This window comes from Octodon degus, unplaced genomic scaffold, assembly GCF_000260255.1.
Source record: "Octodon degus isolate 3935 unplaced genomic scaffold, OctDeg1.0 scaffold00008, whole genome shotgun sequence".
Lineage (NCBI taxonomy): Eukaryota > Metazoa > Chordata > Mammalia > Rodentia > Octodontidae > Octodon > Octodon degus.
This window is the reverse complement of record NW_004524584.1, coordinates 4834551-4851746: the sequence shown is the minus strand read 5'-3', so window position 1 is coordinate 4851746 and position 17196 is coordinate 4834551. Positions and strand designations below refer to the sequence as shown.

At 36.1% G+C, this 17196-nt stretch overlaps 1 protein-coding gene across 2 annotated transcripts in view; it reads right to left on the bottom strand.

The window, feature by feature from the left end:
- Stag1 (stromal antigen 1) overlaps positions 1–17196 on the bottom strand; it is a 462283-nt gene that overhangs the window by 92842 nt on the left and 352245 nt on the right. For both annotated transcript variants that reach the window (XM_004624996.2, XM_023705036.1), the window contains exon 15: positions 12038–12155. In XM_004624996.2, the coding sequence (XP_004625053.1) occupies positions 12038–12155 (118 nt within the window). The remainder of the gene's footprint in view (positions 1–12037; positions 12156–17196) is intronic.

Here is a 17196-nt window from a genome sequence, read left to right as displayed (position 1 = left end):
TTGAAAAATATGAATAAACAGTTACAAATTTTTAACAGAAATTTAGAAATCTAACCATATACATCATTGTAACACGACAATCCTGTGACATTTTTCTTGTTTCTTTTTTTCATTTATTACCCTTTTCTTAAATAAAAAAAATTAACATTTACTTGAGATACAGTCTGGCCATAATTGGTATGTAATGACAAGTAGTATGTATTTAGACGACCAGAATGACAGGCATTTGAAGCATGACCCCACTATTACACATTGCTATATTCAGTGCAGTCACTCAGTTCACATGTATCAGCATATCTAGTTAGGGTGAGAATCTCACCAAGTCACTGCTTGTTTCAACAATGTGCTGATAGGTTTTGGGATCATTGCCTTACCCATCTTGTACATGTCATGTTTTCTAGCTGTTCTTTTCGTTGTCTAATTCCCAAATTCTCATTTTCCTTTTAATTGTGTTATACCTTTCTATCTGTATTTCTTTTGAGTTCTTATACTAGGAAGACTGTATGATAATTACAAATGTGGGTTTGGTTTATTTTGCTTATGAGTATACATTCAAATGGCATCCACTTAAATATGAAGGCTTTGAACTTATCATTCTTTATAGCTGAGTAACACTCCATTGTATAAAAATAACACATCTTTTTCATGTATTCTTCAGGTGTTGGGCATCTACGTTGCTTCCAAGATTTCGCTACCACAAATTGTGTGGCTATAAATATAGGTACACATGGGGCTGGCGAGATGGCTCAGTGGTCTAAAGCACCTACTTGGAACAAGCTTAGCAAACCACAGAGACCACGGTCAATCCCCCAGCACCACATGCCAGCCAGCCCCGCCCCCTGGTGGGCTGAGCTGGCCACACACACACACACACACACACACACTAAAATAAAAATAAAAAAACGTAAAAAAATTTTTAAAAAAATATAGGTACACATATATCACTATGATATGACGTTTTCACTTCTGGGAAAATTCCCAGTAGGGGGGATAGCTGGTTTGAATGGGATTTCCAGTCCTAGTTTTTTAAGGGGTCTCCACACTGATTTCCATAATGGTTGCACCAGTCTACATTCCCGCCAACAGTGGAGCAGGGTTCCTTTGTCCTCATAACCTCTCCAACATTTGTTGTTGGTTGATTTATGATAGCCATTCATTCTGGGGTGAGATGGTATCTCAGTTTTGTTTTAATTTGCATTTCATGGATGGCTAGTGATATGCAACATTTTTTCATATATTTATTCACTTCTTTAATTTCATCCTCTGAGAAGTGTGTGTTCATCTCAGATGCCTATTTCTGGATTGGGTCTGTAAATTTTCAGGTGCTGTTTTTTAGTTCCTCATAAATTTTAGAGAGCAGATCTTTGTCTGAGTGCTTCTTAGTTAAGATTTTCTCCAAATTTGTGGGTTGTCTTTTCTCTTTGTTGGTAATTTCTTTTGATGTGCAAAAACTTCTCAGTAAGAGCAGGTCCCAGTTGTTAATTCTTTCAAGTGTTACCTGTGCAATTTGATTTTTGTTCATGAACCCTTTGCCTACCCCTATGTCATCGAGAGTTCCTCCTACTTTCTCTTCCAGGAGATTGTCTTGATGTTTAGATCTTTAATCCATTTTGACTTTAGCTTAGTGCATGGTGACAAACCTGGGTCAAGTTTTAGTTTTCAGCATGTAGAGAGCAAGTTTTTCCAGCATCATTTGTTAAAGAGGCTATCTTTCTAAGCGTATTTGGTCCCTTTGTTGAAGATCAGGTGGCTCAGTGTGTTTGTAGAGGTTTCTGCATCATCTAATCTATTCCATCAATCCTCAGGCCTATTTCATTGCCAGTACTATGCTGATTTTATCATAGTAGCTTTGTAGTATAATTTCAAGTCAGGAATGGCAATGCCTCTTGCCTTGTCTTTGTTACCTAGGATTGTCTTTGCTATTCTAAGTCTTTTCTGGTTCCAAATAAACTTTAGGAACCATTTCTCTATGTCTGTGAGGTATGTTGGTAGCAGTTTGATAGGGATTGCATTAAATCTGTACAGCAATTTTGGGAGTATGGCCACCTTCACAACGTTGGTACTTTCTATCCTGGAGTAAGGAGTATCTTTCCATTTTCTGAAATCCTCCACGATCTCTTTTTTCAGAGTAATGTAATTTTCCTTGAAAAGATCTTTGACTTCTTTAGTTAGATGAATTCCAAGCTATTTCATTTTCCGCTATTGTGAAAGGTACTGTTTCTCTAATTTCCCTCTGTGTTTGTCATCTGTGTAGAGGAATGCTACTGAATTGTGGGTACTGACTTTGTATCTTGCTATGCTACTGAATTTGTCTATCAATTCTAGTAGTTTCTTGGTGGAGTTTTTTGGTCTTCCAAGTAAAGTATCATGTCATCTGTAAATAATGATAATTGAACTTCTTCTTTACCAATTCTTATTCCTTTTATTTCTCTCTCTTGTCTTATGGTTGTAGCTAATGATCCCAGAACTACATTGAATAGCAGGGGTGACATAGGACATCCTTGTCTTGTACCAGATCTGAGAGTAAAAGATTTCAGTATTTCCCCATTTAGAATTGTATTAGCCATTGGGTTGTCACAGATGGCTTTTATCATATTGAAGTAGAGGCCATCTATTCCGATTTTCTGTAGGACTTTGAACGTGAATGAATGTTGGGACTTTGTCAAAAGCCTTTTCTGCATCAATGGAGATGATCATGTAGGTTTTAGTTTTCGCTCTATTGATATAGTGTGTTACATTTATAGATTTGCGTATATTGAACCATCCTTGTATCCCTGGATGAATCCTACCTTGTCATGGTGTATAATCTTCTGGATGATTTGCTGTATTCTATGTGCTAGGATTTACTGAGGATTTTTGTATCTATGTTCATGAGGGAGATTGGTCTGTAGTTCTCTTTATTATTTGCATCTTTCCCTGGTTTGGGTATCAGTATAATACTTGCCTCCAAGAACGATTTTGGGAGGATTGCTTCCTTTTTAATTTCACTGAAGAGTTTGAGGAGTTAGGCTTATACATTTAGATCTTTATTCTAGTCTTGATTTTTGTTGTAAAAGTGCCTTACTATTTTGATTATACATGACATAATTTGTTAAAATACAATCATGTTACTTCATTAACTTACGTAACTTATGTAGTTACTTATGTAAACTTAACTTGAAACAAAATCCTTCCCTATTAAGTCTTTTTAAAAAACTAGTAATTTCTATAATGCTAATAGCAAAGTGGTTTAGTTATCACTAATTTTGTTCTAATCACAAACACCCTAAGACAGAGGAACTAATATATTCATGTTACATATGGAGAAAATGACCGATGGAAAGATTAAAAACTTTTCAGAATGCTCGGGTAGTAGAACCATATATGAATCCTCTTAAGCACCATGCAATACTTTCATGCTTAAAACTGTATATAAACTTTAATATCTTTTTACACAGTCCTTGTTCTAACCTTTGTCCAAGAACTCTCAAATCCCCTGGAATTATGATTAGCACTATAAAAAAAGATATATTACATTAGAAAGAATTCACATTTTTATAACCTTTTCATATAAGACCTAAGTTTTAATTTTGAGACTTTATATCATTTACCAAAACATTCTTTTTTTTTCCTCTCTCTTTGAGGTAGTCTCATTATGTAGTTCAAACTGGCCTTGAACTCATTTTCAAGTCCCAGGCTAGCCACAAAGTTGCAAAGATCTTCTTGGCTCAGCCTCTTGAGTGCTGGGATTATAGGTGTGTACCACCACACTCAACTGCAATAAAACATTCTTTTCTTTGTAATAACACACATAAACTGCGTATTTTCAATTCATTCATATCCTTACAACCTATGTTCCTATCAAAATACAGATGTAGGACTAACGGATGTAGAAATCATGAAAAGAGAGATAGATATAAATTAAAAGAACACAATTATCTATGAAAATTTAAGTTTACATTATTCTAAAATAACCAGGGGTAAGAGGGTAGCAGCAAGATAGCTCAATGGACTAAAGTGCCTGCTTAGGCAAGCACAGGGATGGCAGTTCAATCCCTGGCACCACATGGCATGCCAGCCTTGCCCTCAGGGCAGACTGACCCGATCAGTGTCCAGGTGTAGTGGTGCATGCCTATAATCCTAGCACTCGGGAGGCTGAAAGCAGGAGGATCACTATGACTCTGAGTTGTGTAGTGATACCCTACAATAAAATATATTAAAAAAACAAAGACTGTAAAGTAATCTGTGACAAAAACAACGAAATGGTAAATGTCCTTTATAAAAATTATGGATTTCTAAATATGTTGGTTTTAATTCAATCATTTTTTGTTTTTAACATTTTCACTGTTAGGAAAAGGAACATATTTAGCTCTTCCCTCTATGTTCTCACATTCCAATGTCTAATACCACAGAAAAACCTTCTTCCCTTCACTGATTTTATCTTTCCCTTTTAGAATTACACAATTTCCCTCATTTGGCTTTGAATATAGTAAATAAAAAGCTGTTCATGAGCTAAATGAATGAAGAGAAATATTCGTATGTTGCTGCACATGATGGCACATGCTTATAATCTCAGCTCTTAAAGTGAACTGCCATAATTTCAAGGCCAATCTGGATTACACAATGAGTTCAAAGTCAGCTTGACTACATTGTGAGACCCTGTCTCAAAAAGCCAACCAAAACACCCAAATCAAAACAAAATTTCTAATGGAAATCAGTGTGGACACTCCTTAAAACTAGGACTGGAAATCCTATTCAAACCAGCTATTCCCCTACTGAGAATTTTCTCAGAGGAACTGAAATGTCATATCATAGTAATATATGTGTACCTATGTTTATAGCAGCAGAATCTGTGATAGCCAAGTCTTGGAAACAACCTAGATGCCCATCACCTGGGGAATGGATGAAAAAGATGTGTTATTTTTATACACTGGAGTAATACTCAGGTATAAAGAAGCCTTCATATTTAAGTGGATGGCACTTGAAGATATACTCCCAAGTGAAACAGACCAAACCTACATGTGTAATTATCGTACAGTCTCTCTAGTATAAGAACTCAAAAGAAGAAACACAGATAGAAAGGTATAAAACAATTAAAAGGCAAGCGAGAACTTGGGGAGGATTAGACAACAAAAAGAGGACAAGAAGAACATCTAGGAAACATGACGGGGAAAGCCATACATTTGTATGTACAAGATGGGTAAGGCAATGATCCCAAGAACTATCAGCACATTGTTGAAGCAAGCAGTGACTTGGTGGGAATCTCACCCTGACTAACTATATATGCTGATACATGTAAACTGAGCAACTGCACTGAAGATAGCAATGTGTAATGGTAGGGTCATGTTTGGAATGCCTGTCATTCTGGTCTTCTAATTACGTACTGCTTGTCATGACATACCAGTTACTGCCATATTGTCTCTCGAGTAAATGTTTGTTTTAAAAAAAAAAAAAGGGTAATAAATGAAAACAAGAGACAAAACCCAAAAATGTCACAGGACTATCTTGCTACAAGGCTGTGTTCTATTAGATTTCTAAATTTCTGTGTAAAAAGATGTAAATGCTTATTGTTATTTTTTAAAATTTTATCCTTTTCATCTTTTGTCTTCATATTCTGGAGGGACTCAAAGTTTAACAAATCAATATTTGATGGACAATACCTGTTCCATGTTATCCCTAAGATTTTTGATATTCAGATAGATAGTGAGTTTAAGCTTGACAGACTAGGTTGTATGGTAATAACAAGCTTGTGTTCTGGAGGGTTAACAACCTAAGTTTGCAGACCAAAATTAGAGAAAAAGAAGGGCTGCAAGGACAGCCAACATTTTGGCTCTAGCCTTTCAAGGTCAGTGAAGACTCAGGACATACTATAATGTCATGTAACTCAGTTGTACTCCAAATTTTCTGATCAAGGGGATTATGGGACCACAGAGGAAAATGAACGATGATGCAGAGTGTGCCTAAGGAGAGTCACATGGAGTGAAAACATTCTCTCAGGCTTTCACAGAGAGCAAATTGGTCAAGCAATGGCTGTGACTCATCCACATGGCTCATCCACACGACTGACAAAGGATCTACAAATTGTGGTACAGGGTTTCAGGAGAAATCCTGAGATTTGACTGACTTTATCAGATACAAAAGTTATATTTATTATGTAGGTCTTGCTATATCTTGGTCTTAACCATCCAGCAGAAAAGTATATAAATGAAGTATAAAAGTAAAGCCATATTAATGTGCTGAGTGGTAAAAGGCTCAAGTAAACTGACATTGCCAGTCCTACAGAAAACCCACTAGTATTATGGACTACTGGACTATATTGGGAGATTTTGCTGAATTCATGCACCTACAGTAAACGACAATGGAATGTCCTTCTCTGACAAAACTAACCAAAAAAGTGCAATAGAAATGAATGACCATTTTGTATCTGTATACTCAAAATGTTAGGATAGATATACAGCTCCATTCTCTTAATTCAATGAATAGAGAAGTTTATCCTAGTAGTGTTTGAGACAGGATATAATGTCAGCATCTTGTACAATGAATAACCACTAAGACAAAAATATGCAATGTATTTATCGAAAAGGTGGTAGTAATCGGTTGTGAAACTGTTTCATTGCTATTTGTTTCTCAATAAAGTTATTTAAAAAAACACAAAATTTCTATATAGTATGCTTATAGTTGTATTTATATGTAACTCAGTTTTATACAGTTACCAATGCCATAATTTATAACTGTACTTTGAACTCTGACATCATCCACTTTCAATGTTTACTGAATGAGGAAATGGGGTAAAATAAAAAACAGCTTAATTTAATTCAAATCATTTTTGGGAGACAGTAGCAAAGTTATGTGATAATGAAATAAAGAAGCCTATGCCACAGACAAAACCCAGCAATGATTAACACAAACAGGTAGCTACTCATACTAAAAATTATTCAGATCACATCCTAGCTCTTGGAATCCCTCTTTAAGCATTATGAAGGGCTGAGGATATAGCTCAGTGGTTTAAGCACTTGCCTGGCAAGCACAAGGTCCTGAGTTCAATCCCCAGTACTGGAAAAAAAAAAAAAAAATAGATAAATAAGCATTATCTCCTTTTTCTCAGTGTTCATTTTAGTGTAGTCTTACCACCTTGAAGTCTAGCTTCTCTCTTTATTACCACTTACACTAAGTGTTTTAAAGCCACAAATGATAAAAATCATCACTAAATCATGTGTGCTCCTGAAAGCACTATATGACATGATTCACCATAGTTCTACAGTATATATCATTAACCATACTCCTGTTGAGCACATTCTTTACTATACTTGTAAAAAGGTATAATTATTCCTTTTATTACTAGTTAGTACTCTTAAGTCTTTCTTGCTTTTCTTGCTTTTGCTCAAAATCCACAATATTTAATTCAGCTATAGTTTTATATGCTATTTTTTTCTCTTCATCTTTATTACTGTTTCCCAATGAGACAAATTCAACGTTTATTATCTTTTTAAATTTTTATATTTTAGGGAAGGGTCTACAGGGTATTCTGGGTCTCACTACTAGATCAGACTCATAGTGATCTGCCTGTTCACAGCCTCCCAAGAGCTGGGATTACAGATGCGCGCCACCATGCCCAGTCTCAATTGCCATCTCAGTGTGCCCTGAGGGCAGGCCCGGCAAGGCAGGCCTGGGGATCAACCCCTGGCCTCTGTACCTGCTTGCAGGTGATTTAATCTACTGAGCTATCTGGCTGGCCCTCAAATTCAACATTTAGATTCTTAGCTTTCTGTGGATTTCAAATCATATTTATAAAGGTATTTTGCTTAAAATATGAATTGGACATTACTTCTATAAAAATCCATCAATGGCATTTCAGTTACACTTAGAATAAACTAGATAAATTTACTTACAAACTAAAATATTGAACATTATCTTACCTCTGCCTCTATGGCAATGCTTTACTATGTTCTAGCTACTATAGCTCCTAGAACATGGTATCAATCATTTTTTTAAAAAATGTATTTAGTACAGGTTCCACAGGGTCCCACTACACAGATTGGACTCATGATGATCCTCTTGTTTTCAGCCTCCCAAGGGCTGGGATTACAAGGTGTGCACCACCACAGCACGCTGAGGATTGAACCCTGGCTCTTGCATCTGCCTAAGCAGGAGCTTTAATCTACTGAGCTATCTGGCTGGCCCTTCAACCATGTTTCTGATACTCAGTAATTGTTACTTATATCATCCAGGTAGCTTTCATAACAATTCTCAGGGTTAGTCTTTTATCTTTCAGTTTCTTGGCTTGTATATGGACTCCTCAGAAGGGTTTTCCATCAAGATTCTCTCTAAAGAGGGATCTCTATTATTATTCATTATAGACACTTTCTAACTCTTGGAAATACTTTATTGATCTGCCGTTGACTTCTACATGAGAATGTGAGCTCCACAGAGGAAGTGATTGGGACTAGTTTAATACTGTATTCCTAGCATTTAGCATAATATTTGGTAAACACAAATAGCCAATAAATATTTTAAAATCATAAATCAACTCATAATTCTTGTTTTTAAGAGTTGTACTATGTATGCACATTATCTAGTGAATCATAGAACTGACTAAAAAACATAATCTGGTAAAGGATCTTGAAATTATAGTTCAAGAAGCTGAAACTCAGAATTTAAATGAATTGTACTGGTTAGCTGGTAGCTAACCTGTTAAAAGAACCAACACCTTCACATTTCACTAAAATTTTATCCAATTTGCATTTCTCTGTAGAATAAACACATTCTTGTTAATACAATTACAAACAACAGCCACTTAAAAATACTACAACACAGCCTTAAGACTACTGTGATTTAAGTTGTTGTTCTATTTCATGAAGTGCCGCTCATGAAATTTTAGTACTACATCTTGTACTTTTAACTCAACTTTTCTCCATTGAAATTGTATACTTCAATCATCTAAAACTTAATTTTTGGCTGGCAAGATAGCTCAGCAGTCTAAAGCTCCTACTTAAGGCAAGCTTAGGCAGCTGCAGGGTACCATGGTTTGATCTCCGGCACCACATGCAGTGCCAGCCCTGTCCCTCAAGGTGGTTGAGCCAGCCAGCCCTCCTCCCCAAAAAATGCTAAGTAGTTTAAAAAAATAAATAAGTTATTAGTGATATTTTGCTGTATTATCAGCACAGTAAATTTAATTGGATACCATTCCATGCCAGAGCTGAGATGTAACACAGGACTCACAAGAAAAAAATGGAAGAATAAAATGAAGTTATTAGGTAGACAGTTTTGTAATTGCTATGTCTAATTTCCAAGGCTTTTCCATTTAGATTGAATCATATCCTAAAACTGTAGCTGGCTTTTAAAAAAATGTTCCCATGTTATAAGTCACTCTTCTATAGTTAAAATCAGATCATGAAATCCAAGCCAAATCAAAAGAATGTCTTGAGTACAAGTCAATGAAATTCAATGTCAACAAAATTGTAAATACAATGAAACAGCTAATAATGCACAATTATTTTAATACAATAAATTTATCTATATCATTTGAATGAATGAAAGACCTGGTAATGTTTATTCATTGATTTACATATCTTGACCTTCATGCTTCTTCCTGTAATTTGCATGCTTTGCTTTCATTCTAAGATATGAGAGATAAAAGGCATGGAATCAGAAGAAGCTCTAACTTATTCTGATAATTTGCTAATTTTATGGCTGAGAAAAAGGCAAAGAAAATGGATAGAACATGTGACACAATATCATGGGAGGGCCTCTTTTTGAAGTGTTGATTGCTTAGTAGTGACTGGTTTTTCTTTTTAAGGTAACCATGTTGTAAAGCTGGCCTCAAACTTGTGAAGATTTTCCTGTTTCAACTTCCCGAGGGGCAATAGTAATTTTAAAAGTAAAAATATTACAGTTACTCAGAAACAGGATGTATGAGGTCAATAAATGTAGAAAAATATGTTAAGTAAAATGAGAAAAAAGAATATATATATATAGCTCAGTGGACTAAGTACATGCTTAGGCAAGCACAAGGACTAGGTTCAATCCCTGGCACCACATGCCACACTGGCCCTGACCTTGGGCATGCTGAGCTGGCCACCCAGACTAGGCGTGGTGACATACACTAGCACTGGGGAGGCTGAAAGTAGAAGGATCACTATGAGTCTGAGTTGTGTAGTGAGACCCTGTACAAATACATTAAAAAAAAAAAGAAAGAAAAAAGAGTGGGAAAACCTTGGGAAGAAACAAATGAAGTTGTGAGGCCAATATTTTGAGTTAAGTTTTGAAAAGGCATATTGAGCCTGGCTGCAGGAGTAAATCTGGGTATAATATATAACTATTCATTCTGTCATTAAATTTTGTCAAATACAAAATAGATATATACATTGCTGCTTCGAAAGAACACTGAGGCCAGGCACGAAAGCTCATGCCTGTAATCCCGCCTCTTGGGAGGCTGAGGCAGGAAGACTGTAGTAAAATGGCCAGGCAGCGTTACATAGTGAATTCAGTGACAACCTAAACTACATAGTAAGATTCCTTTTCAAAAAGAGAAGACAAGAACAAATGAACATCAGGGAATGGATTCACAATCTATTTGAGACCCGTTTAGGTACTTGAGTTCAGGGAATGGTTCATTCTGCTCTTATTCTAAAGGGCTGCATCACACAAGAGGGTGGGGAAATCAGAACATCAATAGTATACTATCTTATTTAATACAACAACCAAAAAAAAAAAAAACAAAAAACAAAAACAAAAACAAAAAAAACCAACAACCACCTAAGTTATAAAATGAAAGTAATATTTATATTACAGAGAAGGATCAGAAAAATTAAGAACTTTGAGTCATAAGTAGAGACAATATTAAAAATCTTAACTTTTTTTTTGTATTCAGTACAGGGTCTACAGGGTCTCACTCCACTGATCGGACTCAGGCTCCCAAGAGCTATGATTACAGGCATGTGCTACCATGCCCAGTATCAAGTGCCACCTCATCTTGGGGGGGCGGGGCTGGCATGGCATGCCGGGGATTGAACCCCTGGCCCTGCGTCTGCCTAAGCAGGTGCCTTAATCCGCTAGCTATTTGACCAGCCCAAAATTCTTAATTTATTGTTGTTTTGATTGTAAATTCATGTTCAGTACACTATGAGCCACAGGTACATGAATGTATTGGTATAAGAATATACTTTTTGGGACTAATAAATGAATTAAATTAATGAGTCTGGTTTTTTTTATTATTTTTTTAATTTTTTTTTTTTTATGAGTCTGTTTTAAAAAGTTCCATTATCAACTACTTTGAGAACCAAGACAGATGTTATATAAGGAAAAGCATTTGTGGTATGAAGAAGCTAACATTCATGAAATACTTTAGAATACAATTTCTTTATGAAATAAATCTATTATGTGGTGCATGTTATATAACATGTAAAAACCATACTTCAGAAATTATAACTGCTATTTCCTCCTATTTCTTGAACAGCAAGATAAATGATCTTATTTCTGATTTCAAAAAGGCCAAACAAATGACATAGCTGCACTATACTAAATCCTATGCACTGGAGCCAGGGTACAGCATAATGATACAGTATGTGTTTAGTATATGTAAGGCCTTGGTTCAATACTACACACACACACACACACACACACACACACACACACACACAGAGGGAGGAATAAAAGAAGGAGGGAAACGGAGGGGGAAGAGCAAGAGGGAGAGAAGAAAATCAGGTGGTTTGAAATCTGATCCAAGTTTACATGTTAATACAGTGAAAAGATTCAAGATGTACTTTCTCTGTACACTGATTATAGGAGCATTTTTTAATTCTTTTGGTCTCAAACCATCATAAGGATCTCTTGAAATATCACATAGCAGCTACAGATCTTTAAAACACTTAGGCAGGATAATGGAAGAGTTAACATAAAATCAAGTTGTAAACTGAGGCATGCTTGTTACAGAAAATAGTTCTGAGAAAAAATGCACACTTGCATATATCTATTTTTAAGAAGTGAGCTATATATCTGTACAGTATGATCATCAATGGAAACATAGTAACATATAAATCAACTTGTCAAAATACTATACCTTCCTCTCCTTGAACAGGCTCTTCTAATAGCAACTCTGTCATACATTCCCAGTCTTTCAACAGTTCTTGAGAGCTCTCCCATAAGCTGTCCACCAAGTAGGCTGCATGTTCATGTAACTAAAATTAACAAACAGTGTGACTAAAGAATGTTTTATGAAAAAAAAAAATCCCACTAATATTGAGTTAATAAACCATTTTCATCATAGTTAAAATGGCCTGAACTCAATGACTCTAAGAATCATTTAGAGAATAATATACATAATTCAGGACACAGTATGTAGAATCAATTAACTCTAACATTTCCGGTAGCAAGATTTAGAATCTTAGTCCAACAAGAACACATCAAGTTAGCAGAATTCCCAAAATTTTAGGGCAAATCTAGGTCACTCTTTTACTATACCTGCTTGTCCCTATTTTTTCTGTTGGTTTTTTAAAATGACCTTCATTTGGTGGAGGCATAAAAATACACATTATTGACTCTCTCCTCTTTTGTACTCTCATTTCCACTTCATTCAATACAAAGCTTAACTCATTTCATTTTGTTGGTTATTGCTTTCTTCACAATTTTCACTGGATGCCATGTTCCCACAGCAAACAAAAACACTTAAATTACTCATCATACACAACACAATCTCTGTACTACTTGTTGGTCATGAAACCTTGGACATTGTGGTTTATTCCAAAGAAACTTTTCAGGAAAGGTAAGTAAAGGTGTTGGTAACACTTAAGTTTCTGCCATTCATAAATCCTGCCCACTTACTTGTACACAAGATCTTTCTTTGTAGGCTTATGAGATGTAGCTAAACCACCCCTGAGATCAGTGAGAACTAACTATGGATTATAATTTATTTTTGGATGGTTAAAACTAATTTAATGCATTGAGACCAAAGTTTCAAAACAATAAAACAGATAAGATGGGTATGGTGGTGTACATATGTGACACCAGTACTTGGGAAGCCAATTCGGGAAGATCTCTACGAGCTCCAGGCCAGGCTGGAATATTGTACATAGCAAGACCCTGTCACAGACAAACAAACAGTCCCTTCCCCTGGGCTTGAATAAAAAACAGTGCACAGCACCTAGAAAGGGTAAATATTTCTTTTTTTTTCCTTTGGCACAGTGGGGAATCCATCTCAGGCCTCATATACGGTAGTAGGTAACCATTGTATCACTGAGGTACATTCCAGCCTTAACTGTTCTATGTGCTTGTATTATGACAGAAAATATTTTTTTTCTCTTGAGTTTTGGGCTCAAAATTATAAAAGCTACTTTTTTAGATTATCTACAGTCATTATAATACATGTGGCACCTGAATTGTTTTTCTTTTCCACTCCTAAATGACATCATTAGAAAAATTTTAATTATAGTTTGATGGCTTATTTAAATCTCTGCCTTCTCTCACCTTACATCTGGACTTTAAATATCCTTGCTGCAGAAATGCCTCAGCAAACACCTCCCCCCAAAGAGTTCTATCCAAGTGGGAGAAGATAATACTAACATTTTTGGTTGAGAAGAACATGAGCAAAGGCCTGCAGCAAGGTATTGAATCTTCAAACTTCAAAGTCAACTCTCTTGAGAAATCAGTCTTGGATGATCAGTAACATTCATATACTGACAGGGACAAGCGGTATACAACTTGCTGTCAAACAGCAAAATGAAGTAGGGGAAAAATGTTTCAAAACTGCTAAATGGGAACAGTTTGGAACGATTTTGAAAAGTTTCGGCAGATAAATGGCAGTAACGATTAATCAGTAATCTGAAAGTATTTAATATTATTAAGCTGTGTGTATTTAAGATATAAATTCTGTAATGTGTATTTTTCCACTATATAAACATGCTGAAGCGTTTTTATACTTGACTGTGTAGGTGTGTATGTTCACAGAATAGATTTTTATATGAACAATTATATATTTTGTGACTTCTGCATTTATGTATTTATTTATTTTTGTGGTACTAGGGATGGAACTCAGGACCTTGTGCTTGCCAGGCTGCTGAGCTATAATCCCAGCTCCTATAATCCCCTTCTGTGACTTAAACTAATAATTTTGATTTATCTTTTAATTTACTGTTCCTGAACCATTTTCTTTTTGTAGGTGTCTGTTATGGTTTATGTCTAAATATTCTCTGAAGGTTTCTTGCAGTCATAGTTTTTTTTGGGAAGTATTTGAATCTAAAGCATGTGGATTCACGCATCGGTGACCACAGGAATAAAGGGGAGAGAAAGAGTCTTTCTAATGGGGACCTGCCCATTAGCTCAGTTAAGTGCCTGCTTAAGTGAAGGCATTCAGCCTCAGGATACTGTGGTTCAATCCCCAGAAAGAACCTCATGCCTTACCAGACCTGCACTTAATGCATCCCGAGCCAGGCAAAAAAAAAAAAAAAACAAAACAAACCAAAAAAACCAAACCAAACCAAACCAAACCAAACCCCAAACAACAAAAAACAAAAAACCACACACAAACCTTCTGAATCTAGAGCATGTGACTGGTTGGTAGTGTGGTGCTAGGATTAAGGGTTAAGTGCTATACCTGCCCAATGGGCAGATAGCCTGCATCCATTATAAGGGAGAGAAAGAGTCTTGCTCTTGCTGTTTTCTGCCACTACAGACTATTTATTGCCCCTCTGCCATGTGCCAGTGTGTCTCGAAGCCAGACAACTCTGGAATGAAACCTCTACAAATCGGGAGCTAAGTAAACTTTTTCTCCCTTAACTTATGTGTGCCGGGTGGTTTCTCTCAGCAACAAGAGAAATGTAACTAAGACAGTATCTCGTATTTTAATTCCCCCAGATTAGAATTATGACATCAGAAAAAGACTTTTTGTAAACTACCTGTTTTGACTAAGATGTATCTATAAACAGCAATATAGCTAGTTTTATATCTTTATTTCAACTTCCAAAAACAACTGATACTGGAAATATTCCTGACATTTTGTTTTTTGAGAAAAAGCCTCATTATAGAGTTTAAACAAGCCTTGAACTCTCTATGTAGGCCAGGCTACCTCTAAACTCACAATCTTGCTGCCTCAGTGTCCTGAGTGCTAATATTACAGGTGTATGCTACCATGCTTGGCTTTATTCCTGGCATTTTATTGTGTGTTATGCAATATTTTCTTGAGCACTTTCCCTTGAGTTTTTATCTAACATATTTTTCTATTAAGATCATTAGCAGAAGGGCCGGGGAGATGGCTCAGTGGACTAAACGCTTCCCTGGCAAGTGCAAGGGCCTGAGTTCAATCCTCGGTTCTGTCAAAAAAAAAAAAAAAAAAAAGATCATTAGCAGTATGTCTTTAATTTGAAAATGACACTTCCATATTTTAAGAGTATTTTTATGTATGTGCCTTAAATTGCAGTCATATTATTTAAGCTGTGTTCTAAATTTTGAGGCCCATTTGCCAGTTTCTTACATTTGTATCTTTTCTTTGCTATATCCATGTTTCATTTTCCACCCTTCTGAAATTTTAAAATCAAGCTTTTATTTCTATAAAGTATCTTCCTCTTTCAAAGTAGTCTCTTCTCATGTGGTGTGAGTCTTTTTCCTAATGGCATAATTCTTATTTGGGGAAATGAAATAAATATTTTTATTAATAGGTTGAGTATTATGTCTCTTTCAAGTTTTAGATCTCTCTCTCTCTCTCTCTCTCTCTCTCTCTCTCTCTCTCTCTCTCTCTCTCTCTCTGTGATTCCAGGCTCATCTTTAACTCACTATGTATTCAGGCTGGCCTCAAACTCATAGCAATCCTGCTGCCTCAGCCTCCTCAGTGCTGGAATTACAGGCATATGTCATCATGCTGGGTATATCTTCTATACTAACCAATGTAGTCTGAGGGTTTAAGTTGTGAAGTTGATGGCATGATTCAACCCTTCTGATTGTGCATGGAGGTTAAATAAAATTTAGCTCTGGCAGGGTGTCAATATTCCTATCAGAATTTTGAGGGTTTTTTTTTGGTATTAAAAATTGAAACAAAGGATCACTGAGCTACATTCCCAGCCTCTTTTACTTTATTCTGAGGAAAAATCTCATTCCCCAACACCCCCAGAACAGGACCATTAGTCAGACACTGGCTTGACATAGTACTACATCTAGGAAAGTCCTACTATCTGGCATTTGTGACAACCACATAACTTGCTGATTTCAACTTTCTGTTAGAATACTAGGAAAACCAGTGTTTGAGGGAAAAAAAAAATTTCTAAACTACTCTAGAGTAAGGGTTGAAGGTCACTATCACTTTTCAAATACTGTATACCAAGGTGAAAAATGATGCTCTAGGAAGGAAGATAATATGGCATTTTCAATGGCCATGAAGAAAAAAAGATAAAACTCTGGGGTTAAAAAAGAATGGGAACCATAAAACTGCCAAAAATACTTTTTTCAGTGTTATCATTTTGTTTTGTTTTTTAATCTATGTATTTGGTACATGGTCTTACTAATACAGTTTGAACTCTAGTGATCCTCCTGTTTTCAGCCTCCCTAGTGCTGGGATTATAGGCATGTAACACCACACCCCATCTCTATGGCCTGCCCAGCTATGTGTGCCTAAGCAAGCACTTAGTCCACTGAGCTATCTCGCTGGCCCTAGAGTCTTATTTATTTTTATATTTAGCATAGGGTCTATAAGGGTCTCACTACACAGATCAGACTCATAGTGATCCTCCTGTTTTCAGCCTCCCAAGTGCTGGGATTACAGGAGCTTGCCACCATGTTCAGTCTCAATCACCATCTCTGCCCACCCCAGGGGCAGGGCCAGCACAACATGCTGGGGATCGAACTTTGGTCCGTTTGCTGAACAACCTGGCCAGTCCAAGTGTCATCATTTTTAAAAAGTACGAAAATCAGGTAGCTAACAAGCATTCTTTGTATTCTTCAAAAATTAGATGAACAAAAATTATAATTTTTCAATGTATTAAAAATATAAACAATTAAAATTGGATCAAATGGGGCTGGGGAGATAGCTCAGTGAAATAAGCACTTGGCCTGGCAAGAGCAAGGACCTGAGTTCAATCCCCGGTTCCGCAAAAAAAAAAAAAAAAAACAAAACAAACCAAAAAAACCAAACCAAACCAAACCAAACCAAACCCCAAACAACAAAAAACAAAAAACCACACACAAACCTTCTGAATCTAGAGCATGTGACTGGTTGGTAGTGTGGTGCTAGGATTA